At 43.5% G+C, this 27,524-nt stretch overlaps 2 protein-coding genes across 3 annotated transcripts in view; both read right to left on the bottom strand.

Moving 5' to 3' along the window:
• The window catches only part of arhgef17 (Rho guanine nucleotide exchange factor (GEF) 17), a gene marked incomplete at its 5' end in the record, with an annotated part of 69,189 nt that extends 63,552 nt beyond the window's left edge, over positions 1-5,637 (bottom strand). The window contains one exon of the mRNA XM_084558967.1: positions 394-5,637. Coding sequence (XP_084415093.1) covers positions 394-5,637 — 5,244 coding nt within the window. The remainder of the gene's footprint in view (positions 1-393) is intronic.
• A 2,862-nt stretch (positions 5,638-8,499) lies between these two features.
• p2ry6 (pyrimidinergic receptor P2Y6) lies at positions 8,500-24,795 on the bottom strand. 2 transcript variants are annotated; one of them, XM_084558715.1, is made up of 4 exons: positions 24,529-24,795; positions 24,280-24,427; positions 11,728-12,149; positions 8,500-11,576 (listed from the first exon to the last, which is right to left on the bottom strand). In XM_084558715.1, exons 3-4 carry the CDS (start codon positions 12,138-12,140, stop codon positions 10,904-10,906), a joined length of 1,086 nt encoding a protein of 361 aa, XP_084414841.1. In that variant the 5' UTR covers positions 12,141-12,149; positions 24,280-24,427; positions 24,529-24,795; the 3' UTR covers positions 8,500-10,903. The 2 variants fall into 2 exon arrangements, with proteins under 2 accessions (XP_084414841.1, XP_084414842.1); XM_084558716.1 differs by lacking the exons at positions 24,280-24,427; positions 24,529-24,795 and having other exon boundaries at positions 11,728-16,145.
• Positions 24,796-27,524: the final 2,729 nt, after the last annotated feature.

Below are 27,524 nucleotides of genomic sequence, written 5' to 3'. Positions count from 1 at the left end.
TTCACAGCACTTCATACAGAAACAGACACAAACACGCACCCAAACACACACACACACATGGCTGATTGGCTGTTTTAAGTCAAATGGCTTACTTTTCTTTAATACTGGACTAAAATCCAATTTCACCATATTTGAGATATTTGAAACAGACAAGTCACACAATCCCTTTCTTCCTCACTCAACAAAGAAACAGTGAACCATAACTGCACAACAATTTGTAATGTGGGTGTGGTGTTCATACTGCAAAAGCTTCTTTTCTGCGGCGGCTAACAATGACACAGTGACATATAAGAGTTTTGCCAAGCAGACAACAATCTGAAGCTGAATCATCTGAATGCAACGAGAGGGCACGCACCTGAAAACACAGTGAGAATAGAGAAAATGTGAACTCACCACTCTGGGCTTGGTCCTCTGTGGAGCAGGAACAGGTGCAGCGTCGTCTGTGCACTTCTTCAGCGCTCCAGCTTCTGTAACTCCACTGGTGCTGGTCTCGCCGGCGCCGTCTGAAGCCGACGCTGAAGCTTGAGCTCCATCCCTGGCAGCTGATGGAGGCCCTGGGCCCTCAGTGTCCCTTTCAGAGGTGCTTAGTTGGAGAATATATTTCTGTGTCACATCCTCCAGAGATGGGGCCTCGTCCCCTGGAGGCTTACTTGAAGTTGGAGGTTCTGCAGTCGACTGGACAGCGAAGCAGTCCGCTTCCTTCAGGGGCTGGAGTTGTGGAGGTGGGGAAATGGGGATGAAGGTGGTGGGTTCGCTGGCGTGGCGGACATGTTTGGATTTGGTTTTAGTTTTAGTTTGCAGTGGTGGAAGAGGAGAGGTGTGCTTAGGTTGGATGATGTGATCCTCCTGCCCCTCTGAACACAGTTCTGTTGGCTCAAACGGATCCTCGTGAGGAATAAACGCCAACCTGTTTGGGCGCTTCCTGGTAGGACGACGAATCATCCGAGGAGACAAAACCCCAGCTAGTTTTAGGTCAAAGTTAAACTTCTGCACCTCATCCTCTTCACCTTGGTCTATTGCATCATCTTCTTCATCATCGTGATTTTCAGAGTGAGGGCTGCACTCGGACTGCGAACGGACCATCTTCACTTTGTTGTTTGCGTGATGAAGCAGTTGCTTGTGCAATGCATGTGTGGACTTAGCTTCTGGTTCCCATAGTTCCTCTCTCTGCTCGGTTAGGATTGGCTCACTACTGGAAGGTGGAATCTGGCCAGGTTGATCCAGCTCGCTGATTGGTTGAGAGCTGCCAGTCTGACCTTTGACCAGAGGATCATTCTGGGAGAGAAAAGGGGCGTCGCTACGACGACTGGGGTCACTGAATGACTTCTTCTTGGGGACTTTGCCATTGTTATGGTCATCTGTCATCAGTCTGTCCATCGCACCTGGTTCAGCTACAATGTTCCTAATAACTCCACTGTAGTCACGAATGGCGTCATCACGGAGCCCGCCATCACTGTACACTGACAAGTCACTGGCCACACTGCCCTTGTATTCTGACAATGTAGCCACAGCAGAGGCCTCTGGAGCACCTCCTCCTCCTCCTTTGACAGACAGGGATCCTAACAGGTTGCTGTCTACAGACGAAAAATTGTTGTTCCCTTCTTCTGCCACAGAACAGCGCCGCTGGGGCATGGGGTCACTGAGAGAACGGTAGACCGTAGACTCCCCATTTCCTACAGCTGCTATTGTTGACTCTGCATTACTGCCATTACTGGAATCAGAGCCTGTGTTGTTGTTACCAGAGGGGGAGAACTTGCGCCTTCGACGGACAGAACTTGGGGTTGCAGGGGCTTCGAATCCTCCTCCTGTGGTGGCTGCTGACCCCTGTGACATAGAGCTGTTGGAGTGGGTCCCCTCACTTGTTGTGTTAGTGTTGTTGATGCCGGTGGTAGCGCTCAGCTCGTTGTTAACGCCGCCACTCTCAGCCTTAAGTGTAGGATGAGGCAAGGAGCTAGGTACAGTGACTTCATTCAGACGATGTGAACAACTCAAGCTGTTCTCTGTGTTCTTTTCTCCGTCCTGCTTAAATGCTTCCGACTCATGGAGAGCCGATTGCCTCCAAACAGTAACAGGCTGTCCTAACACATCCCTAGCTATTCTTGACCCTAAATTAACCCCTGCTGAGCCGTGGAATGACCTCTCTGAGAGGTCACCGGGGCCCGTCTCTGGCTCTGTCACAATCCCTTCATCTGTTAAACTCGACTCATGCCCTGAAAGTTCATCCACAGAGCGGTCGTAGAACATGCTTTCCTCCGAGTCACCCTTCAGTAAGGCTCTCTCCGGCTCTCTGCTCTGTTTCTTTGACTTCTCCCAGTACTCTGTGCCCCCACTGTTTAGTTTCTCCAGCTGCATACTTTGTCCATCCCTCTCACTCTCCCTGTTCTCTCTCTCCCTCTCATGTTTATCCCTGTCTTTTGTGTTCTCAAACTCAGGCTTTTGATCTACCCTTGCCTTATCCTTCACACCCCCTCTTCCTTTCTCACTCTCTTCATTTGCTTTCTTTACCTGTAAACATTCACCCCCCTGTTTAACTTCAATTCCGCTTACATCTACATCATCATCGTCCCTCTTACTCATTTGGCAGATGTCTTGAATGACCTGCCTGGCTTCCTGCACATATCTCTCCTGCAAAGGAGTTGGCATCACTTCGTCGTCATCATCAAATCCGTAATCCTTCATCCTAGGTCCTCTCCCAACCCTAAAATCCCCCCCATCACTTTCTACTTCCCTGTCTGACAACGACACTCTCCCTCCACTGCTCTCTCCATCCAAGTCAAGTTGCTGCTCAGAGGAGCTCCTCTTTGTGGTGCCGCCTGTCAAGTAACACCTCACGGCTGAAGTAGGTTTGTCTGAGTAAGTGAACGACTTTGCACGCCGCAGAGTAGCGGTCAGGTCTTTCAGTGATGGGCGACGACCAGACGATAGAAGGGTCCCGCCCTGGCTCCCTGAGCCCATCCTGTACACTGATGACCCATCCACAACCCCTGATCTGTCTCCTCCGCTTGGCTTCCGCACCTTGAGCTCTGACAGGTCAGATTTCAGAAAGCTTAAGAGTGTCATTGTTTCTGAGGTGATATCAGGGTTGGACATGGATATTTGGTTTTTGTCCTCATTTACCCTGTCAGTTCCTGTTGTTTTCCTTAACACCGTGGTCTCACCTCCTCTAACCGCTGGAGACGCCCTGCTAAGTACACTAGGTAAGGGGGTAACTGTTGGCACAATTTTAGGGCGCACACGCACAGGGTTACGGGAGAAGTTATCCCCATGGCCAAAACTTGGAGAGCGATACATGGTAAAATTCCCATGATAAGTTTTACTCAGCATGTAGGAGGATCTGCTAGTGCTACCTTCTGCTCCGCCCGTACTATAACACACATTTGTTGCACGGTTGCCACAGCTAGCTTGGTCCTCCTCCTTCAGTGTCTCAGTGCTCGAGTAGCGGCTGTTGCAACGTGAACCACCAGGACTGGAAACAAACGGGGGTATGTTGACCTTTGACACTCGTGCTACACCAGGAAGTGTCGTGGAAGTCACAGGTGAGGAGATGCGCTCCCATTGCTGCACCCTGGCTCTATGACTACTGGGTTCTCTTGCCGAGTGGCTCCGAGAAACCGTCCCTGGAAACTCTCCTCCTGTGTTTTGCTGGTGGTGCCTCTCTAAGTGCTCCATTGTCAAGGCCGTGTCACTGTCGCTGTCTTCTGATTCGCCATCATGATCATTGTAATCGTCGCGGCCCGTTGCTAGTGCAGAGCCACTGACCTTCTTCTTTTTTCTCAGCGAGCGGCGGCGGACTGCCTCTCGACAGTGGGGGCCTAAAGAACTGGGACTGTCCTCTTCACTGCCTGAAGACCTACCAATGCCCTTAGCACCCCACCAGCCATTTTTGCTGCGGGATAAATAACTGCCCCCTCTCTCTGTGGCACCCCTCTCTCCTCCTCTGCTGGAGATGGAAGGAGAGAGGCCAGAGGGAACACTCCAACCGCCTCCTCTTCTTCTCCTAGTGTGCTCCTCCTCTTCGTCTCCAGAGCTGAACCTCCAGCGGGAGCTGAGGGGAGAAACAACTCTAGCTAGGGCTCTTAGCTCAGAGGAGGGAGCTGCAGTAGAGGAGGAGGAGGTAATGGCTTTATCTGGAGCTGGAGCAGTGGAGGGGGAGAAGGAGGTGGGGGCTGGTGCTCTACAGGAGCTATGTGAGGAATGTAAACTATCCCTGGGCAGCCCGACCCCCTGTCTATCCCTTCTCTCCCTCACTCTCGACTGCAGGAGAGAGGAGGAGCAGGAGGAGGTGTCTAAGCTCACCGATACACTCCAAGACGAAGTAGCAGGGGGTTGAAGGTCAGGGCCGGGGTCAGATGTCAATCCTGTCGCCCTTGGAGTCTTGTGTGCTGCCTCCGCCTCAATGCTGGGACTACGAGATCTGTATGGAGATGAGTTAATCCTAAGGTGGTGACTACTGCTGCCGCTTTGAAAAGTATTTCCGCCAGGCACTTTGTTATTTTGCCTCTGTGTCTCTAGATCAGCTTCTTCATCATTCGAGTACTGATGGTGGTCAGCTTTGGAATAAAAGTCCATGCCATAACTAAAAGTCTCTTTAGCAGTGCGGCCTTGTGCTCCAGCTATGCATTTGTCACTTAAAGGCAGGCTACTGGCATCATTTATAGAAATGCAAGGTGACCGTGTGTCACCTCTATCAGAGAGAGGAGCGCTCTCACCAGGGCCAAGCTCATGTAGATGATCTCTGCCTGCTGCTTTTAAATTCTCATTACCATCAGTCCTGTGCTGCTGCAAAGCTTTGCCTTGTCTCTCATCAAAAATCTGTCTAATTTTGGTAACACTGGGCCACTTGTCAGAGTGCAGGGGAATAAAGTCGATGTGGTGTGCGGAGAGGTAACTTCTGTGAGATTTGCAGGGTGGAGGAACCCCTCTGCCGACAACATCCTCTTCCTCGTCTGCAGTCAAAGTTTTTCTGAGATCAGAGTGAAGTGCGTCGATCTGTGAATAATCTCTCTTACCAGAGTTGCTGTCGGTCGAAAAACGTGCAAAAATCAGCCTCTCGCTTTTCCTCTCCGAGTCCGAGCCCGACACAGAGTCTGTACCGGAGTGAAACTTCTGCCCTTTATTGCCTGGGAAAGACTCAGTGTTTGCAGTATCACTATCAAGGAAATATCCACCGTCGCTGTCTTCGTGAAAAGATTTACGAGCCGAAGAGCCGTCTCTCCTGGAGCTTCGGGCCCGGGGAAGAGTGCTGCTCCCCCGCTTCTCAGCTGCACCGTCTACCGGCGAAGCTCTGCGCGTCCTGGCGGAGCCGCTACCGCTGCCGCTGCTGCTGAACTTCTCAGTAAGTTGGCGGATGGATGGAGAAATAGAGGAGAGGAGAGTGGAGGAGCCTCTCTTTGGATCTGCGGTCGGGAGGCCGGCGGTGGCAGAGATTTTGGAAACTTTCCTTGACACACTGACATTACGCGTCGCCAAGGGCTGCTCCGCTTTGCCTGGCTCCGGGGGAAGGGCGACGCCAACCGCCTCCAAATCCTCTGATTTGTGTTGCTGGTCTTCACTCCTGCTGTCGCCCCAGGACCCCAACTTTCTGAAAGAGACGCTGCGGTACACAGCCGCGTTCTTCTTCCTCTCTCTTTCTGCCATTGTTCATGTCTTTCTTTGTTACAGTTCACGCACACATTTTAACCCCACGGACATTATACACATCCAGGCACCTTTTTGAGTTGTGGTCCTTTCCCCCACCACAGCCTGACGACAAGAAAACCAAACAGCAACCACTCTTTGAAAAAAAAAAAAAAAAAAAATTAAATATTGGCAAAGCTTCCAGCTGAGTTGTAACTTGATAAGGTGATAAAATAAGTGGGTGGGTGTTATTCTCTTATCAGAACTTACATGTTGTCGATTCCCCGAAACCGCATCCACGCAAGGAGGAAAAGCGATACAAGTTTTTTTTTTTTTTTGGCCCAAAAACTTCCCAATCTCTTCACAAACACAACTTCTCCATTGTTGTCCCCACAAACATTGCCAAACATCTGCCCATCGCTACGTTAGCACGGCTTGCACGGGCCCAACGCATCATCCACTGCTAATTCCCAAACTGTTTGCGGGTTCCTTATTTTGGCATGATTTGGTTTTCCGTGACTTATGTTGTTTTTTTTGCATGTTAATGCCTGAGATAGGGCAGAGGGGGTGGGCGGGACTAGGGGTATAGGGGCTGTCATAGCCCCCTCGGGGATTGAGAGGAAAAGCTTTTTCTTTTTTGATAGCAGAAGGCAGATACTGAGGACTAAATGGATGTAATTATAGCTCGTTCCCTTGCGAAAAGGACAACTGTCAGAAGTTTTAGACACACACAAAAAGAGACAATAAAAGAATGCACGTTTAGTTTGAATGTGAAGCATTTTATCAGAAATTTGAAATATTTCTAGGAAAATATAAATGCAAAACAACACTTACTTACTATATTTATTTATTTTATTTATTTATTTATTTATTTTTTGCAGTATTTCTGTAGAGGAAGCCCGTTTATTTTAATCAACCTGTTCACAGCTCTGCTGCATGATGGTGTTGGTGAAATTAGTGTGTCAGCATTCAGGGGAGGTGGAGAAGAAAGAGGAGGATGAGGAGGATGAGGAGGAGGATGGGGAGGGGGAAGATAAAAGTTTTCACTCATGCACAATAACCCCTCTGTGGCGCTTCCCATGTGGCTGTCTGCTTAACAGGTCCTTTTGTTCCAAGGGGGGGAATTCTGAGTTTCATTCCCTCAGAAGAAAACGCCGACTGCAGCGCCCTCTGCAGGCCGACCTGGAAAATGTCAGGTCACGGACTGAAGGATTAAATCACCTGTCTGAAAGTATGGAGGACCTCAAGTGCCACAGAAATAGTAATTAAGTTATAGGTTTTCACTAATTAATGTATCCAAGTGTATTCATTAATCTATAAAAAAATATTAAATATGCTAAATAGGAAAGAAATTCATTATTTGACATTCATTCATCTTCTATACCCGTTTAGTCCTGTTAAGGGTCACAGGGGTCTTGCTGGAGCCTATCCCAGCTGTCATCGGGCGAGAGGCAGGGGTACACCCTGGACAGGTCGCCAGTCCATCGCAGGGCCAACACAGAGACAGTCAACCAGTCACACTCACACACACACCTACGGCCAATTTAGAATCACCAATGAACCTAACCAGCATGTCTTTGGATGGTGGGAGGAAGCCGGAGTACCCGGAGAGAACCCACGCAGACACAGGGAGAACATGCAAACTCCACACAGAAAGGCCCAGTCGGTCCGTGGATTCGAACCGGTGACCTTCTTGCTGTGAGGCATCAGTGCTAACCACCTCTCCACTGTGCCGCCATTATTTGACATTTTAATTGAAAATAAATGATAAACAAAGGGGGGTAGCCTACAAGAAACAACATACAAGTAATAATCAGCACATGATTTAGAAGCCTATTTCATTCATTCATCTTCTGTAAACGTTTGTTCCTGTTGCCACCAGGGTCGCAGGGTCTGCTGGAGCCTATCTCAGCTGTCATCGGGAGAGATTAGAAGCATATTTAAGCATTAAGCATTTACTTTTTGCTGTTAGCTGTTTTCTTGTGCAGTCTTTAACCACATGTGTGTAACCTTTTTGTGACACTATGGGCCTTGTACTGGAAAAACTAAGCAAAACTATTCAAATTAGTCATGGGATGCGACAACAGTAAGTCTCCATGCATGCAACGTTTAGGGAAGGCACGGATTTTGAGTCCAGCCCACACTGAACTGAGATTGAAGCACTTGTTTTGAGTTGATAAGACTTTTGCAGAATGTATTATTGTTTATTTTAATTGAAAGTGCAGATTGAAATACTGAATTAAGATCAATTTGACACCATGGCATGGACTTAACAGAACAAGAAGGACAAGTTGACTTGTGTAAGGAAAGTTGCAGTCTTCAATCCAGAAAACTGCAGACTAACTAGGAAGAAACACAATCTACTCCATCACCCTGAATCTCTTGGCCATGTAATATACGTACATTCATTCATTCATTCATCTTCTGTAACCGCTTAGTCCTGTTAAGGGTCGCGGGGGTCTGCTGGAGCCTGTTCCAGCTGTCATCGGGCGAGAGGCGGGGTACACCCTGGACAAGTCGCCAGTCCATCGCAGGGCTAACACAGAGAGACAAACAACCATTCACACTCACACTCACACCTACGGCCAATTTAGAATCACCAATTAACCTAATGAGCATGTCTTTGGACGGTGGGAGGAACCGGAGTACCCGGAGAGAACCCACGCAGACACAGGGAGAACATGCAAACTCCACACAGAAAGGCCCAGTCGGCCCATGGATTCGAACCCGGGACCTTCTCGCTGTGAGGCATCAGTGCTAACCACCTTCCCACTGTGCCGCCCCCTGTATTATACACACTTAATAAAAACATTTCCAAACTTTCTGTTGCTTGCATGACTTTTTAATGCATTTTTCAATTAGTTTTACATAATGACAACACCTACAACATTTTCACAAAAAAAAAACTAACAGAATGCAGCGCTGCCTAAAATAAAATCTACGTAACAAAAATAAAATACTATTCTTGATCTGCGTTACAGAGTTTTACAAAAATAAGAATTCTTCTAAATAATACTGACTGACACAAAATATGTTGGCACAGCACACCTGAGTCTTTCTAACACACACGAACAACAAGACGTTGCTGAAGCCCAAGAGCAGGACATACAGCACATCATTACATTACTGAATATGCACATATTCACACGTACAGACACACACACACGTATTAAGACATTTTTTAAAGTTATTAAGCATGTGACCTTGTACTTGTGGTCAAAATATTCTCTGCATTTAGAATGCATTAAATGTATGTGTTCACATTGAACTGATGCACGCAAATATTTAATTAGTGAAGAAAATTCAAGCCAGAGAGTTTAGGGCGTAAAGATGCTGATGGGTGTTTCTGTCACTCTAGAGGTTGTTGGGAAAACATTCAAATTAAGGTTTATTTTAGTCATTTCCATTCAATTTTGATAGCACATAGTGAAATCAGAGGTTCGCATGGATCTTATGAATGGGAAAGCCTGGTGTAGGTTATAGATTAAGAGACACTGAATTACTTTGGTGAATGCGTTTGGCATCAAGTCAATGATCAGGTTTTTATTTAAGTGCATTGTTTACTCTTAAGAGTTCATCACGAGGCACAGATTAACCACTTAAACACTAAAAAGGAAAGAAATCTTCTGAAAAAGTGCTCGTCTGGGCTTTCACAGCAGCCCAGAGACAAAATAAAGAGTTTAGACAATCAGGGGAAACTCAATAACAATGTTTAGCGACATAATATATAATGAAAAGAACAAAAATAATGCAGTTCCTATGTTTTTGCTTTACTTGGCGTGTCTGGAAAAAAAAATACAACTAACAACACACCAGCATACATTCATATGTCCTTTACAATTAAATCGGAATTTAAGCTCATTTCATGAACATTATCCTTTACCAGATAAAATCAGCAACTCTATTACTTGGTAAAACTGTAAGAAATAGCAGAAGGAAGTTTAAAACTACAAATTTCCTCTATTTTATAGACATAGTACACATTTAAACGGTGTCAAGTTAATGCTATTAAAACACTACTAAGCACTAAACAATTCACATGTTCTCTGGAGCAACTTGTCAAGAGTAGAAAGCTCCTTTAAATATATCTAGTCTCAGCTATTTGCTCTCTCTTCTGTTGTCTTTCTAACATAAAATTCCTTGGAACAGAAATCCTAGTTGAACTGGAAGTATTTACACACTCAAAGGAAGCAGAGAACAAGACGCTTCTGTCATAATAAAAGTCCCGCTCTGAAGTCCTTACATATGTCATTCCTTCTAGGCAATCTAATGTTTGCACAAGCTTTAAAAGCTGGTTATTTAAATGTGTTTTGCTTTTGCTGTAGTAATCAAATGTGCGCTAAATTTTGAATCTTTCACTGCATTTATTTGCAGTGAGCTTACAGCAGTGGGGTACATACACCATCCAGTGGTTCAAACATGCAATAACAGCTGCTTGGATCAGCCTGGATCATTTAAAAAAAACAAAAAATGTCACGTTCAAGTGTAAGAAAAACGAAAGACCTTCATATGATAATAAAATAATCCATTGAAACAAAACCGCACATACGTTTTTTTTAGATTTCCAATCTTGCTCTCTGTGAAACTGCCAACAATATATTTGTGAGGCACGTTTCATCCCAATGCAAATGTGTTTATACACACAAGTACTTCAAGCAACTCTAACGTGCAACCAAGACTTTCAGCCTTTTTATGTGGTTTTAGTCCCACGGTAGATTTTATCTTTCACTATTAACCCGATGTCTCCACAGAGTCATCACAGAGTATTTTTGAGTTACTGTACACTTCACAGTGAGAAACAAAAACAAAAAACTTTAACAAAAAGGAGACTCAACTTTATCCTTTAGCAGTCCAGTGCACAGAGGTGACTTAAAGTAAACATTTCACATGTACCATGGGGGATGTTAATGCCTCGGGCTTGGAGACCGTGTGGTCAGAGTGTACGTGTTACAGTATTCCTCATCAACAGTAATAATGAAACGAAGACTCTCAAGGAATCTGAATAAGAAGTGCCCGAAAGCGCCCGAATGCCCACAATAAAACTCATCCATAAGTCTGTGATATCCAACATCCAGCAAGTCAGAGACTGTTGAACTTTACCGTTGATATTCACCACGTTCATGTTGCATTTGAGAGGGCTTCTAATTGTTTTAGACCTTTTAAAAGGTAGAGCGAGTGATGGGTGAAAGGCTGACAGACAAAAGTAACACGAGGAAACTTGTTAAAACCCACCAGTACATCAGCCTAGCATCATGGCTACTGTAGCAGTATATGATGCACACTTTGTTCACACATTGGTGCCCTTGTTCCTCATGGAGGTCACTTTCAGCATAAACCTTCTGGTGCTCTGGCGGTAGCGCGGCTGGGTGAAGTAAAAGAGAATGGGGTCCAGCAGGCTGTTCAAGCTGGCAAACGGCCTCGTGCTTTTATAGATTATTGAAAACAAGTTTCTGGTCTCACAGGAAGCTCCCTTCAGAGTGCGCACCACCAGGTACATGGTCTTGGTGAGGTGAAACGGAAGGAAGCTTACGCAGAACACCGCCACCACAACGATGATCATCCTCACCGCCTTGTCCCGCTTCTCCCCAGTCGCCATGGTGACCCCCTGGTACGAGACTGGGCGGCAGAGGATGTGGGCCATCCGGCAGTAGCACATAATCACGCCTATAAACGGCAACAAGAATCCGAGGCACGTGAGAGCCATGCCGTAGGGGTAGTAATCTACAGATCGCTTCGGTGTGCTCAGATCATAGCACACGGTGCGGTTGCGCTGGATCCCTGTGGCGGCGAAGTGAAACGTCGGTGCGCACAGGGCGGCGACCACCAGCCACACACCTCCACAGATGCACCACGCCAGCCGTCGGCCACCTTGTTTGTGCCACATTGCGAGAGGGTGGCAAATGCCCATGTAGCGCTGCATGCTGATGCAGGTGAGGAACAGGATGCTGCCATGCAGATTACTGAAAGGGGAGAACAAAAAAATGAAGGGTCACAGTGTGTAAAGTTAAATAAAACAATAGTCTGAGGAGGATCAGCTTCTTCTACTGATATGATACTACAGAATGGAGGTAACTGAGTATATTTGGAGGTTACTGACAGTCAAGAACTCACCTGTAGAACTGAAACCTGACAAATTTACAGGCCAACTCCCCAAACGGCCAGTAGTCATGACTGCCGTAGTTGTAGATGAGCAAAGGAAGCGACATCACGTACAGAAAGTCAGCTATGGCCAAGTTGAGCATGTAGATGTTGTTTTTGGACAGGTTGGGCCCCGCCTTCCATATTTTCAGAATGACAGCGGCATTGAGAGGAAGGCCGATCACGAAGACAAAGGTGTACACGGCAGGGAGTAAAATGCGCTTGAAGTCTTCCTTGTAGGTGCAGCGCAGGGTGCTAATGTTGGCGGAGACGACGCTGTCTGCTGCGTAGGGCTCCGTAGGGTGCACGCTGGCGGAGAACAAGTCCAGACTGAAGGCGTTTGAGATGAGAGTCTCCGTAGGGAGGGAGCTGAAAGAGTGTGGCATCTTCACATCCTGGAGGAAAGACAGGGAAAGACACGAGGTTCTTGTTAAAGTAACGAAAATATTTGACTGAAATAAAAACAGGAGGATGTGGATTAACCTTTGTAACTGTTTAACACTGTCATTTTGTTTTACCACAAAAAAATGTAAACGTGTATGAATTTACACCATGTCACCCTTATCTATAAGTTGTATCAGTGCATGGTCATGTAATATAACACCAGGCTTAAAGTGATTAAGCATAAACTGACATGTTATGAGCACGTATGTAGCAATACGCATGTGTGTTCGTGTATTGGAAATGAATCCTTCTTGATTTCGTCAGCATCCATGTGATGGATCTCGAACTCGCCACCAGAGGGCACAAGACATCAGTTCTTAGTGGGTAACTGCAGCTAACGGCGAACTGATATTCATTCATTCATTCGTCTTCTGTAACTGCTTGTCCTCTGGGGGATGGGGGGAGCCTGTCCCAGCTGTCACTGGGCGAGAGGCGGGGTACACCCTGTACAGGTCGCCAGTCTATCACAGGGCTAACACAGAGAGACAGACAACCATTCACACTCACACCTACGGCCAATTTAGAATCACCAATTAACCTAATGAGCATGTCTTTGGACGGTGGGAGGAAGCTGGAATACCCGGAGAGAACCCACGCAGACACAGGGAGAACATGCAAACTCCTGCTAACTGACAGCGCAGCCTAAATCCATTGTGAGTTCAGCGTGAACTACATAGTGTGACCTATATAAACCAGGAAGGATACGCTTGACAAATATTTGCAGGGCAGCTGTAAAAGAATTAATAGTACAGGAAGTAGAATCGGTCCAACCTTTTACAACGAAAGTGTAATGATGCCACCAAAGAAAATCATTAATGCCTCACAGCAAGAAGGTTACCGGTCCGAATCCATGGGCCGACTGTGTGGAATTTGAATACCGTCTTGTAAGGTGCAGAGTACTTTTATAAACTAGGTTGTGTGTTTGTGTTATGTGAAGTACAACAATTCTCTAAGATTAAGCAGAACAATACTACTACTACTTTATAACCATAATTAGAACATAATGAGCTTCCACCTGTGCTCATTGTGACTGTACAAGGTGGTCACTGTGTGTGTTTAGTAGAAGAGCTTCATCACAATACAACTACCAATAAAACAAGAGCCGGACAATTAGCTTACGATCACTTAATCTCGCAATCATTTTCTAACAAGCCTAATCGTTTTAATGTTTTGAAATGAAAAACCACTGCAGACTGTCTAGTCTCCCACTCACACCTCACACTGTCTGGAACAGGCTGAGATTTAATCCACAGTAATTCATATCCACATCCATCCTTCAAGCCATCATGCGGTTGGGTAAGTGATTCGCTTAAGCCACTTCCGCCGTGGTCCTGACTGATTCATAGCATTTCACAACTACCATCCCTTGGGTGGGAAACGTCTGTGTATGTGTGTAAGAAAGCGTTCATGTGTGGCGTCTTTGTAAAACTGCTTGAAAAAAACAAACAAAAAACTGTGTGTGTTTTTAAAAATCGTATTTGACAGAGTGTGTGTTGCTCTTGCGTCAGGTCCTGTGTGTGGGTGCATGAACGCCAGTGACGCATGATTTCGTAATTCCTGGTAGAGTAATTGTAAGAGAGGGGGAGGTGAGCACTGCAGTGTGCCAGCAGCAGACAATATAAAAAAATTGACGGAAAAAAACAAAAAAAAAAAACATCACTACCCTGAACCAGTAATGAGGCAAAGGGGTGTAACAAAGATTTCGGAAAAGTGCACTGCAGTCTGCTTAATTTGGTCATGACTCATAATTTGTCATTTGTTAAAACCCATCTCTCCTGAAAAGCCTTGAGATGAATATTCTTGGCAAACTTAAAGCACAAAGATTCAATAATACTCATTCATGTCAAAGGTGGAAATCTATTTCATGGTGGTCAGGGAAGAGGGGCTCTGGCCTTTAGACCTTTAGGGCCCGTCCACACAGAAACGCAAAAACGCAGAAACGCAGAAGTTTTGCATCGTTTTGGCCGATCGTCCACACGTATCCTGTAAACGCACTTTTCTGAAAACGGGTCCCAGGGTGGAGAAATTCGCAAACGCACCTTTTGCGTTTCTGTGTGGACAGACAGAAACGGAGAAAACGATGACGTCATCGCCACACTCCCGAGCAGCCTTCAACCTCCCGCGAGACGTCTCAAACCAACATCAACAACAATGGCGGACTACATGCTAGTTTTCCTGCTGGAGAAGATATTGAGCCTATTAGGGTTACCAGGGCAACATATCATGCTCCTGTGCCACCACGCTGAGCAAAAAAGGCGATTTGTAAACAGCGCTCAAGATTTGTGCGCATGCTCCGCCTCTTCCTCTCCGTTTTTGGTGAATTTCTGAAACTGAAACAGCGCCACCTATAGGCCTGGAATATGAAGTAGCGTTTTCGGTCGTGCTGAAACAGAACCTGTGTGGACGCGGATATTTCTTGAAACGATGCCATCGAAAACAGAGAGGGGAAAAGACCGTTTTCGTACGTGTGGACGAGGCCTTAGTCTGACCTCCAGGGACAAAGTGTAATGAACCACATTTCATCTGACTCTTCTCTCTCCTCATGAATATAATAATAACAAAGAATAACCTGCATTTCGTTGCTCTGTAGCTGTACATGTTTAATGACAATAAAGTTGAATCTAATCTAATGTTCAAACCACACTCAATGTGCCTACCTCCAGTACGGAAAGTCTGTTGGAATTTATAATCTTGGCATGCATATGCAGTTAAAACAGAACAGGACGAGCAGCAACTTGAAACCAAACGAAACAGGTCACTGATCTTAGCACTGTTTTATTTCTCTACAATTAGACCACAGTGTTTCCAGTAATAGAGAGATAATCATTGGCAAAGTAATGCAAAACTAAAAGAGATCTGCCAACAGAAAATGACACAGCTCGGATTTCTACATTGATTATCTGCACCTCATTTGAAATGTGGTTGATATAATCATATTATTAACAACAGAGGATGCTGCTTGTGATAAAATGAATGAATGGTGAAGTGTCAGTTTCTTTTTAAATCAATTAAGGTCTGGGGCACACATGAATATGGATTTATATGTGGTTAATGGTATATCAGTGTATTGATTACTGAGGAGGGCTGTTAACTGGATTAGATGGACTCAACAAAAACATGAACAAGAGTTGCACCCGTTGCACCATTTTGAATCCAACTTTTCATTCATTCATCTTCTGTACCCGCTTATTCCTGTGAAGGGTCGCGGGGGGTCTGCTGGAGCCTATCCCAGCTGTCATCGGGCGAGAGGCGGGGGTACACCCTGGACAGGTCGCCAGTCTATCGCAGGGCTAACTGAATCCAACTCATCCATTCGAAATATGAGGAGAAAACTTTCCTAGTACACCACTGAGCCTAGTTGTTGATGTCATATATGCAGAAACATGGTGACCATATTCACCATCCGATCATCCTCTGCGGTGTTTTCACTTCTAATAGTCTGTGGAAATGATCTTAAACGTGTCTACTGTAGTTTTGAAAAAAGCAAAACTTGCCTTGGAGAATGCGGGCATCGATCCCGCTACCTCTCGCATGCTAAGCGAGCGCTCTACCATTTGAGCTAATTCCCCATGTCTCACGTTACACTGCAGATGACCGCAAGCAAGTACCAGAGATAAGTAAGTCACTCTTTCATATGTGCATGTTTGAATGCAAGCTTTCCTAAACACTGTACGGTACTGAACTGAAAATCAGAAAGGACTTCTCCACGCAGCAAAGACAGAAATCTGTTCAAATTAGTCTGTACCTACAAACCTGAATATGTCAACAATTACAGCAAGTTGTTGAGTATCAAGTATTAGCACAGCGTGGCTCGTACTCACTTTCATTCAGACAACGGCAGCAGGGCAGATGGAAACAAAAACATAGTGATTACTGAGAAGGGTTTTCTACAAGTGTCACACAATTAACTGGATTAGATGGCACGTGCAGTGTTAATTCCTTTGCTTTTCATTGTCACCCACTGAGTAGAGCTATCAATTTATTGTTTAAACACTCAGCAAAACAAAAAAAAAACAGACAAATGGATAAATCATTTTGTTTGAGGGTTTTCTATCTATACAAATTATTCTGCAGTGGCAGAATTGGAAAGAAGAGCGCTCTGTGTAAACAACTATAATGTGGTCAAAGACAAAAATAAATCATTTTGTAGCAATCATGTTGTTTCCACATTTCTACTTAGAGCACATGAACATATAATTGATAAAACTAGTGAAATTACATCATTGGAAGAGCATGTGAATGCGCTATAAGGTGGGAAAGGCATTGGACACCTAAAATAATCCATCGTTGAGTCGTGGCTTTAAACTTAGAGAGATACACAGCACAAACTCTCTCACATGACACTTTCATAAACAGCAGCGTGATATTTCTGTATGGCCTCCATGATGACTGAGTATGCTCCTGTAATTAAACTTAACAGTATACAGTTACACAGAGCAGTATACAAACTTTAGCAAGCTGAACACTGATCCAGTGAACCTATTTTTATCTGTGCGTTCATACAGTTATGTGTCAAATTCTCCTACATTCACACGCTCCAAACAGTTTTCCCGGCACTCACGTTTTGGTTTCTGTATGCGCATATTTGTATGTGTGTGTTCATGTCTGTGTGTGAGAAATCCAAACGCTGCAGAAGAACACTCATTAAAACACTGCTCACACCCTTCGAAGGACGGAGTCATCTACTCATTTTGTGACTCAGTGAAAAATGTTCTGTCTACCTTGATGCAGTGTTACTCACGTTTCTCCTGAAGTTGATCATTTATGTTTTCCTCATAACCCTTAGACACTTGTGATGTTGTCCTATTAAATCTAAAGTATACTTTGGTCTAGCGTGTACAATGAATTTCACAGATCTAAGGGTTTGAGTTATCCACTCCTACCTGAATGAACAATTCTCCAACCTGCCAATGATTCCTCTTACATTTTCAAACTGTCATGCAACATCATCAGTTTGTATCATAAGACTCCACATGTACGCTTTAGTCAGATATGTGTATCTATGACACATGTATGTTTATCTTGCTGTTCTCTTCTCTTCTCTCTTTGCTGTTCTCTTCTCTCTTTCTTCTGTCTCTACCCGGCTGGCCTTCGGCAGATGGGTCCCTCCATATGAGCTGGGTTCTGCTCGAGGTTTCTTCCTGTTAAAAGGGAGTTTTTCCTTGCCACCGTCGCCTTCAGGCTTGCTCTGGGGGTTTCAGGCCGGGTTTTTGTAAAGCGTCTTGAGACGATTTGTATTGTTATTGACGCTACATAAATAAATTTGAATTGAATTGAACAGATCTACCTTGAGGTTTTTCTGTCTGTTCAAATCATTCTGCAGTGGTAGAATCAGAAAGAAGATCGCTCTGTGTAAACACTTGTATGTTTTATATGTACGAGTGTGAATGTGAGGGGCAGCACAGATTACTGGGTCTCATTTCACTCTGTACTGTGGTCAAAGACAACGCTGCTCTTGAAGGCATCTACTGTAGGTTTGCAAAATGTTCAGCTGGAGAATGCGGGCATCGACCCCGCTACCTCTCGCATGCTAAGCGAGCGCTCTACCATTTGAGCTAATTCCCCTCTGAGGAGCGGCTGAGGACAGACCAAGTTGTCAGTCAGAGTTCTAGAGGCTGACAACCCCAGGGGTTATGTTTGCGGTCAACGACAGCGACACTCCTTCGCACAGCAATCTGTTTATCTCTGTCACACACATGCTTTGACAAGAGAGACACACTGCTGCATACTTTACGCCTTGAGGTCTGCCAGAACCAGACCACAGTGCAAGATTATTTTTAAACCATGATTTCAAGAATGTGGCTGCAACTCAGGACAACTAAGGAAGATTGACAACTGAATATAGCATGACTGTAAGTCAAATGTCTCTTGTAAGTTGAAATGAATACTCATCATGTGGATTTGACATCATCGGGACATTTTATCTCTGGTTAAGATGTAACACAAGTATGTCCAGTATTACCAGAGCCTGCCTAAAACTAAGATACAGATATGGAGAGTAAGGAAGTTAAAGGAAAGACGAGCAAAAACACTTTCTGGAGAATGCGGGCATCGATCCCGCTACCTCTCGCATGCTAAGCGAGCGCTCTACCATTTGAGCTAATTCCCCCACATGCTGCCCTGCGATTCATCAGAAACACCAACAAATCCAGTTAGAAAACCTTATTGGCAAATTCTCACAAGTCACACACAAGACTGCTGTTTCGTGGTGTTTCCATTGAAACCGTTATAGTCTCCAGACATTTTCTTGATTCTTTCTTGATGTCAGAACTAAACAGGTCACCATTACTACCTTCCATATCTGCATGTTTGAATGCCAGCTTTCCAAAAGATGGTGTTGTACTGGAAATCGGTGAAGACTGCACTGTATTCCTTTCCAAATGTGTTCACATTAGTCTATAAGACCTACAGACCTGAATACGTCCGCACTTGCAGCAATAACACATGATAATAAACTAATAAAGTGATCAGAAAGGCTGGCTCTGATCATTGGCTGCAGACTGGAAACTTTTGAAGCGGTGTTGTTGTCTCAAGGACCGCTACAGGAAATCTTTCCTGCCACAAACAATCAGTCTGTGTGTGACAGATGACATTGGACCTATTATAACTGTCATTCGTTAAAACCCATCTCTCCTCATGTTTTTTGCAAAGGATTGCTCTTGCTTTCTTTTATTCAGAGCTTGATAGCAGGAAAGATGGAAACAGACACACATAGAAGAAAGCTGTCTCACAGCATTTTCAATGGCACCCATCATAGTCTCCGGACATTTCACTTTATCCTTTCTTATTTAAACGTGCCTGCTCTCGGTTTGCAAAGTCAAAATCCTTACTGGAGAATGCGGGCATCGATCCCGCTACCTCTCGCATGCTAAGCGAGCGCTCTACCATTTGAGCTAATTCCCCTCTTTGGGTTGTAAAAGAAAAGTATCGGAACTGAATACGCCTACTACAACAAATCCAGTAAAGATCAGTCAACGCTTTCTTTAATTCAGAAACAGACAGCAAAGCAAATGTAGAGAGACACTGAAAACACTGCTTTCACTGATAGCTCCAGTTGTTTGTAGAAAAGCTATAAAGTGTATGTAATGCAGGTTCACAATAACTACTGGAGAATGTGGGCATCAATCCCACAACCTTTCACATGCTAAGCGAGCTCGCTATCAATTCCGCGTCATCCTAGGTGCTTCAGATGACACACACAAACACAAATACACATCACTGAATCAATGTGTATGGTTTGTAGCAACACATTTCTGCAGTTTAAAGCTACACGGCTTTATTATCCATTCATTCATTCATTTTCTGTAGCTGCTTGTCCTCTGGAAGGTCGCGGGGGGCTGGAGCCTATACCAGCCGCCATTGGACAGGTCACCAGTTTATCGCAAGGCTAACACAGAGAGACAGACAACCATTCACTATACTGCTTTATTATTAGCCTATTTAAATTCATTGTTTTGATTTTACAGCTCAAAACTTGACTTGATTTGGTTAAAATTAATCTACGAGTGTCACACACTTTTGAAACAACTGATTCAAAAGTGTGCTGGTGCATTAACCACATATTCTAATTTTCTATTCTATTTTTTGTTTGAAAAGTCTGAGACAGACCTAAAAAACTGTAAAGAAATGTGCTGACGGTCAGATCTGATAAACACAAAATATATAACATGTAATATTTGACAATATTTGACTCATTGCAAAAACTAAACAAAAAGCTGAGAGTCTGTACCATGCAATACCCACGAGACACGGTCGTGTGATTTCCTCAGCCACTCTGTCTGTCTGACCAGCTTTAGAGATGTTGCCCTGTAGGGAAACTAATCTAAAAGGGCAGGTAGCTGGCAGACAAGGGCACATCCTGTGCTCAGAGACACACAATCTCTCTGTAATTTACACAGAGCTGAGAATGTAAATGAACAAAAGAGGCAGAATTCAAGAGAGCAACCTGGAAGCAAGTCAACCCTAATTACTTTCCCATCTCTGATCTCTGCTGTCCCCTGCCACCCTAATCAATGATTCATCCCCACCGCTCCTCACTCACTGGCCCTGTGCTTCAGCTGTAAAAATGGCAAGGAAGGAAAGAAAAGCCAGAATCCTACATAGAAAAATGTACGGTTCAGCCACTTGAGTTTGTAGACACTAGCAGCCAAAGAGTCAAGAGAAAACACAAAGGTTAAAAGGTGACCAATAAAGCAGAAGTACGTTAATAAACATCCTATTTGATGTCTTAATGCCTTATTTTCCCAACAAAGACCTACACAACTGCATGCTGCAATTGCCACAGTCCTTTGACGAAATTAGATTAAAAAAGAAAAAAACACTGCACTAATTAGCAGCTAATATGGTGTGTGCTACTACAAGATTACCAATCCTGCGGACAGACACTCTGGTTAATACACAGGAGACATTTTACACGAATCAGATGCTCCATAAATAGACTGATGGCTGATAGCGAAGGCGCGCCGCTTGCCATCTGGTCAAGGAGACAATAGAACAACGGTCTGTTGCACGGCACACATCCGCAATCAGTCTGCACTACCTCTTATACACCAAAATAGAAGCGTGCACATCTGTGTAAATCTCCCTTTTCTTGGTTTTCTGTAAATAAAAATTGCGTGCACGGATTGTATGATTTTAACGTGCTAAAGCTTTAAATATGGACTGCATGACATGATCGTGAGCTTTACGCATTAATCTAGTTCTAGAAATCCCTTCCTGGCAGATCTAAACCAAAATGCAGCGTTTCCCATATAATGTTAAAGCTAAGGCGGCCTGCCAGGGTCTGATTTACTCTACCACACGTTACTGCCAATGTTTAAAATCCAATGCTTGTGCTCTTGATTTTTTAGACCATTGAGATTTTCAGTTATTTTGGTAAAGAGCAGACGTAACGTGAACTAACTTAACTTTATGAGAACTAGCTTGCAAAGGTAAATTGAAAGTCAGCTGTTTACTATAAATTCGTTGTATTGGCTGATACTTTATTTAATCTTACGTACATTCGTCCATTAAATGCTACATCTTACCAGTATTCACAGGAATATATAATATATGAATTCCACAGTCCACAGTGATATGAATCACACACAAGGCTGCAGGTAACAATACGCAGCATTCATTACTGCTGGTAATGATTCGCTATAACTTGTAGATATAATCGTGTTGGTGCATGTAAGCGTTTGAACTGAGGATTTCAATAGGCATGTAAAAACTGATACACAGCCGGTCACGTTGTTCCGCACATTTCTCTGCGTGTCAATTCATTGCAACACACAGACGGTGTGATGAAAGTAGTACAGACACAGGATAGAGAGACCTCGGCCACTGAAACTAAAATGTAGAGAGGTTCCTTCTTGCATGATCCTTTAGACTTAACTGTCTCTGTTTCACTTCATTCATTCCAGCCGGATATCTTGTTCTTGTTTGCTGATTCAGGGGGAAATGGAGCAATTTCGTTCTGATGTGGCCTAATCAGTTATTGCCTACTGACGCATCAGTCCGAACCATTGTATCCCCCCCATCTCACACTGATGTGAGAAGCTGTTGTGTTCTTTGGAGCAGTTTTTAGGGCACTCTATTAGCCTGACTCCAGACCTCTGTATCACCAGCTACATTTCAAAGTGAGCCAGCCGTTCAGTTACTGCATGTCTGGTGTTGTGCCAAGTGACGGCTGTTCTCCTTGAGTAAAGACACAAAAACTGACACAACTATTCACGAGGAATCAGGAAAGACTCAAAGGTACAAGTACAAAATATCAGAAGCATTTAAAGTGGCTAACAAATAAGAAATGTGAGTGGCAATTCAAAGTTCTGAAAACAGCAGGTACTAGAACGGCCACACAAACACGCTCATGGGAATTTTACACCTCTCTTAATTTTATCCTTTACATTTCTCTGTCATTATAATTAGAAACGCTCGTCTTTATCTATGCACAGATATTCCAGAAAAGCACGAATATGTTCTGCTTTTGTTGCTGTTGATGGACTTGTTTTTGATAACTGTTATTGGTTGTGTTAAATTTTGACAGAAAAACATGTTTTTTCAAACTTGTGCTGCCGCAAGCTGCTGTTATCTCGATTAACACCTTTTGTGGAGTTGTGAGAAGCAGGACTGTGGTCGCTGTTGTCATGGGTTTGTGGTGCTGCAGGGATGATTATGCAGAACTTGTGAAAGCAGAGACATTAAAGTACAACGTTACACAGCAGTTTTTTAACTCAGGCTTTAGTTGCTATGGTTTCAATGAAGATGAACTACGGGAATCATCTCTCTAAATCTTACTTAGACCAGATAAAGTCAGATTTATCTGAGGCCATTCCCATTGGAGCACCACTTTGGCTGCTATGTTTAGGGTAGGCTGCCACTGAGCTCCTGATTATTTACTCAGTGAGATAATGCTGTGCACTTAACTTTGTCTAGTAAACAATTACAGACCCATTTCTCTGTCTCTACGCTATTGCTTTTGCTAAGTCTGTGACTCTCTTGTCTGACAGACAAAACACACACAGATGCCCGAGTAGTGCATGGCAGAAAGGAATCTTCACTACGAACACAGTAACTACGCCACTATGCCAACACAGTCCCATCGATTGTGTGCCAGGTCTTCACAGATTACAGCCTCTCCAAATGATTCTCTATAATGTGCCTCTGTGATGTGACAGCTTGTTTTAACTGGGCTTACTCTTATTGCTGCTACAAAGACTAACGGGAAAACAGCAAAACGTATTACATTAGCAGCAGACAGGATGCGTGCACCCCCTCAATGCGGCGCTAATCGATTCATTAATCTCGGGAAATTAACAATTTGCTTACAAAAAGTAATTTCTCGTGGAAGAATAGCAAAATTTCTGAAATGTTATAATTGTGCTATTTTGTCTTGTATGACATTAAGCTATATACAGGATATAGTTTAGATTGAAGCTTGAACAAACCAACGTGTCAGAAGAGATTGCTTTATGACATTTTTTATATTGTTTATAGTCCTTACTCCGTTTATTTGGATTTATTGTTGTTTGTACAAGTCTGTTATTGAAGTTAATGTGAAAAACAGCAAATTTATCCAAGAAATATTATCTCCCATTGCTTTAAAATAAGTTAGCGAGCTTGTGGTTTTTGAACGCGATACAGCTTATTCTTATTCTTTTGATTAATACAGATATAAAAACAGATAATTTTGGATGTTTGCCCTTCATATCTTATCACAGGTTGCTGAGGATGTTTACAATGCCTTAAAAAAAACATTTGTTTGTAAATGTTTGTGTATATGCCGTGTTTTTGGCACATGCACAAATATTCACAAACAAAGGTTTTTTTCTTTTTTTTTTTTAAAAAGTAAATAAATCAATACATACTTCATTAGTTCATCGGAAACAGCATGTTCCCAGAAGGATTTCACGCCCACATTCTTGTCCCTGGCAGCTTTTGACGTAACAACTTTTTTTCTTTTTCATTCTACTGGATAAATCGGCAAAATCTCACACCGCTTGCTGGAAGTTTCACAAAGTCTGCCGTCACAAATAATCCCCGCCTAGGCTTTCTGCAGTCTTTCAGCATGCATTATAGCAGCGGCTTGCCTGAAGCCACATCAGTTCTTGAACTTCCCGCATTAAGAGGGAAACATGACTGCGTTTCTGGTGGAATTGGATTAAAAACACTTGGGGAGAAAGCAGGAAGGGAGCACAACAAAATCTGATGCTATCACAGCAGACCGGCTCAAAATACAATGTCTGTACAATAAGTTGTTTTCAGTAGGACACAAATCTTCCTGTATCTTAACAGAAAACAAAGGAATGGTAGTTTGCAGGTTGTTTCAGCTATTTTAGTACCAGGTGGATTCTGTCTGAGTATTTGAATGTAGTAAGACTTTTATACTTAAAAGAAGACATGAAGTGTTACAAGAAAACTACATAGGTGTAGGTAGTATATCACAATAATAATGCTAAAGCCAAAGCTATAATTTGGCTGTTATCCAGTTTGCATAACACGTTGGTATCCAGTAAAGTACAGTCGCTTGGCAACGTGTTTTACATTCCATTAAGGCTTAATGAGAAAAGTAGGAAATAAAACAAAACAAGCACAACTTACCCCGAATGGCACCGAAATAAAAACTGTGGCAGCATCAAGAAGTTGGCGACTTGGCCATGGCAGAAGAAGAAGAAGACTCGTCCTGTTGCTCCTTGGCTCTCTCTCTGGGCTCTACAACAAAGACCGGTCCGGCGGAGAGGGGAACCAACTGTTGGTGGAAGACAAGTGTAAAGAAAACAAACTTGAAGATGTTATATGTCATAAACCGTTGAGGGGTTGAGTTTATAGCTTATCTGATCCCGGACCTACCTGCAGCGGAGCGGCTGTATAGTTCTGTAGCAGGACACGCACACTTTCACACACTGTTGTTGTCACACAGTTGCCTGCACTGACTGTCTGTGTCTGCACGACGGCGCGCTTCAGACTGTGTCCCACGCACGCGCAATGAGGAGTCTTCTTGCAAGTACAAAATTACCGGCTCTAAATATAATTAATGTCTATTTTTATGTTGTTTTTCGTTTTGTATTGTTTTTAAATTTACATAAGTCGACATTCCTTAGCAAATAAAGCACGGTGGCGAGAACTATGCTTTTAACTGACAGGCAGGTGCAATTTAGAAGTGCCTTAAAAAAACATAGTTCCGGTCAGGAGTTTAATCACCGTTCTAAATCAAGGCGCATGCGAATATTAAACTACCGCGGGTAACCATGGAAACAATACGTGATTTGTTACTGATTGCTAAAAAGGGTTCAAATAAACTTCAGAAAATGAATAAATAGTGACTTTGTTTAGTTTTCGCTTTTTGCTTTTTTGCTTTTCCTAAAATATAGTTAGGACTGCGTCAAGAAGTGTTTTGCTAGTGCTAGCAAAACACTCAACCCAAGTTTTCAAATTGATCAAACTTCAATAAGTTTTAATTAAACTGATCTGTTTTATTTGTTATTAACAGATATTGTCACAGTTTTGTTTTATCTTCTACAAAAAAAGTCCAAAAACAAATAAAAAATACCGATACGGATACTGACAATTAGTAAACCAAACTTCATCATAAACACTCCAAAGATCTTATCATGATCCAGCAGCATCTTTCAGCGTAATGACAATGTCATATGAGAACTTTATTCTACTCTCATCGGTGTTGTCAACATTGTCGCTTCCTGCTAAACATCCACATTCAATCAAAATACAGCTTTGAAAAAAAAGAATAAAAAAGAAAAGAAAAACTAGGCCGCGACAACAGTGTCTAATTTTGGATTCATATCTGGGAAATTGACAACATTACTGACCTTGTAGTGTTGTCCTCCTTCGACCCATTCACTGGTCGAAGGAGGACAACACTACAAGGTCAGTGTGCTTTTCCCACATGAAAGAGTAAATATCATTCCTCCGAGTTGTCTAAAATTAGACCTGAAGTGTGTCCTTCCATGTAAAACAAAGTGATCTCTAAATATTGCACCTTCTCAATCAGGGTAGGTGCTTCAAAAAAAGTTTATTTTATGGCATTTTATAAATGAAACCGTGTTCTTCAAATCAAATATCCAAGCAGATTGTTTACATTCTTATTCTGGTTCCTGATCTCGCTTTATGAAGGCCAATGGTAGAAGAAGAGCCAAGAAGAGTGGGAAACATGTCAACATATTCTATTCTTGGTGAAGAGGAAGTAATGTTTTTATTTTTGGGAGACAGCAGGTGTCAGAAGGTAACCACTGTTATTCTGGCATCCGTGTTGTCACATCGGACTCGGTCATCAATCAGAACACCGTATTACAATACTTACTCTTACTTTCCTGTAGTGTTGCGGCTAATGAATCATAACCACGTGTCTTCCTTCAGCATGGAGCTCGCACCTGCTTTGTCACTGTGTCATGTGTAAAGAACATCGTGATGGGCTCCAGTGTGGATATGTAATAACTGACGACATTGATAAAATAATGATAAGAGAATGATTAACTTCCCTTGTGTAGTTCTTGAGTCACACCTCTGTTTATACTGTTTAATTTATGACTTGTGAGTGTGAATGAAAGCGGCCCGTGTCAAAGATTGACACCAACAGATGGACTATGGCTCGGACCTTCCTCTTGAATCTTCACATCTTTCTCTTTATAACTTTCTCTGTTGGCGTGGCGCTGACCGGCCGAGTTTGTCTATATGTGTGGAGGTATTTGGATAGGCCTAATTTCAGGATTTATACAAACAAGTCCTCGGGAGGCAAGCTGACAGTTATCTGTATTGTCAGTATGTGTGTGTGTGTGTGCATGAGTCAGATGGGAAGAGAGAGCGATAATAAATGTTTACGCGACCGGAGGAATTGTCCATTACTGGAAAAAGCCAAAAACAACAGGACTGATGGGTAAACAGCAAAACAGCCTCAGCCACGGGCTCTTTAAAAGGGTTTTCATCTGAGTAACATCAACACATGATTCAAAAATTTTCACTCGTTATAAACACAATGAAACAGAAAAGGTTGAGTGGTTATCATCAGTAAAAACAAAGGATGTTAGTCACTGGGTTAAAACAAGAATACATAATCATTTTAAGGCCAGAGAATAGCACATGGCTAGTGCAGTCAACATGGTGCATGTGGCAATGATGAAAGTCAGTCTGGGGATAAACTTATCTGTCTATCCCATATCTATCTGTCTTTCTGGCGCTGATGAAACCAATGCATGTGCGTCAAGTCATTTAGATCGATTAGATTTTTAATTGGTCTGCAAGATCGCGCTGACAGTTGACCGGCATCCAGCAGACCTCTTTCTTTCCAGAAACGGGCTCATTCATGACGTTCAAACCCGACATGTGCAGGCAGGAGCACTCAGAAACTCGTTGCTCAAAGCTGAACCAACATATTTCGTAACGACAGAAAGAATGCACAGAAAGAATCTATTGTATCCAAACACAGCCAGTTGGGGCCTCGGCCTTTCTTCTTTCGCATCTGAGATTCTAAGATTAAGGTCTCTCGGCCAAGTATACTTGTGTATACAAGGAATTTGGTCTCTGCATTTATCCCATCCGTGAATTAGTGAACACACAAAGCACACAGTGAGGTGAAGCACACACTAACCCGGAGCAGTGAGCTGCCATGCTACAGCGGCGCTCGGGGAGCAGTGCTCTGCAGTGACATGGCTGAAAAAGCTTCAACTTTGTTTAGTTTTGTCGGTCCAGCTGTCTTCAGTGCCAAAGCCGCAGACTCTCTTGGGTATTTATAAAAAAATACAAATTACAATCTAGATTATGTGTAACAAACACCTCTGCATTGACATCATTTTTATTTGGAATTTTATTGCTCACATAAACAGCCCATAACC

Source organism: Chelon labrosus (assembly GCF_963514085.1).
Source record: "Chelon labrosus genome assembly, chromosome: 13".
Taxonomy (NCBI): Eukaryota; Metazoa; Chordata; class Actinopteri; order Mugiliformes; family Mugilidae; genus Chelon; species Chelon labrosus.
This window is presented reverse-complemented; position numbering and strand designations above follow the sequence as displayed.

What these genes read in the sequence shown, in the direction of transcription:
- p2ry6 (XM_084558715.1), bottom strand. Translation starts at nt 12,140, where the DNA reads ATGCCACACTCTTTCAGCTCCCTCCCTACGGAGACTCTCATCTCAAAC. An exon ending in GTCAGGTTTCAGTTCTACAG is followed by an intron (nt 11,577 to 11,727) that starts GTGAGTTCTTGA and finishes CTCCCCTTTCAG; the next exon opens with TAATCTGCATGGCAGCATCC.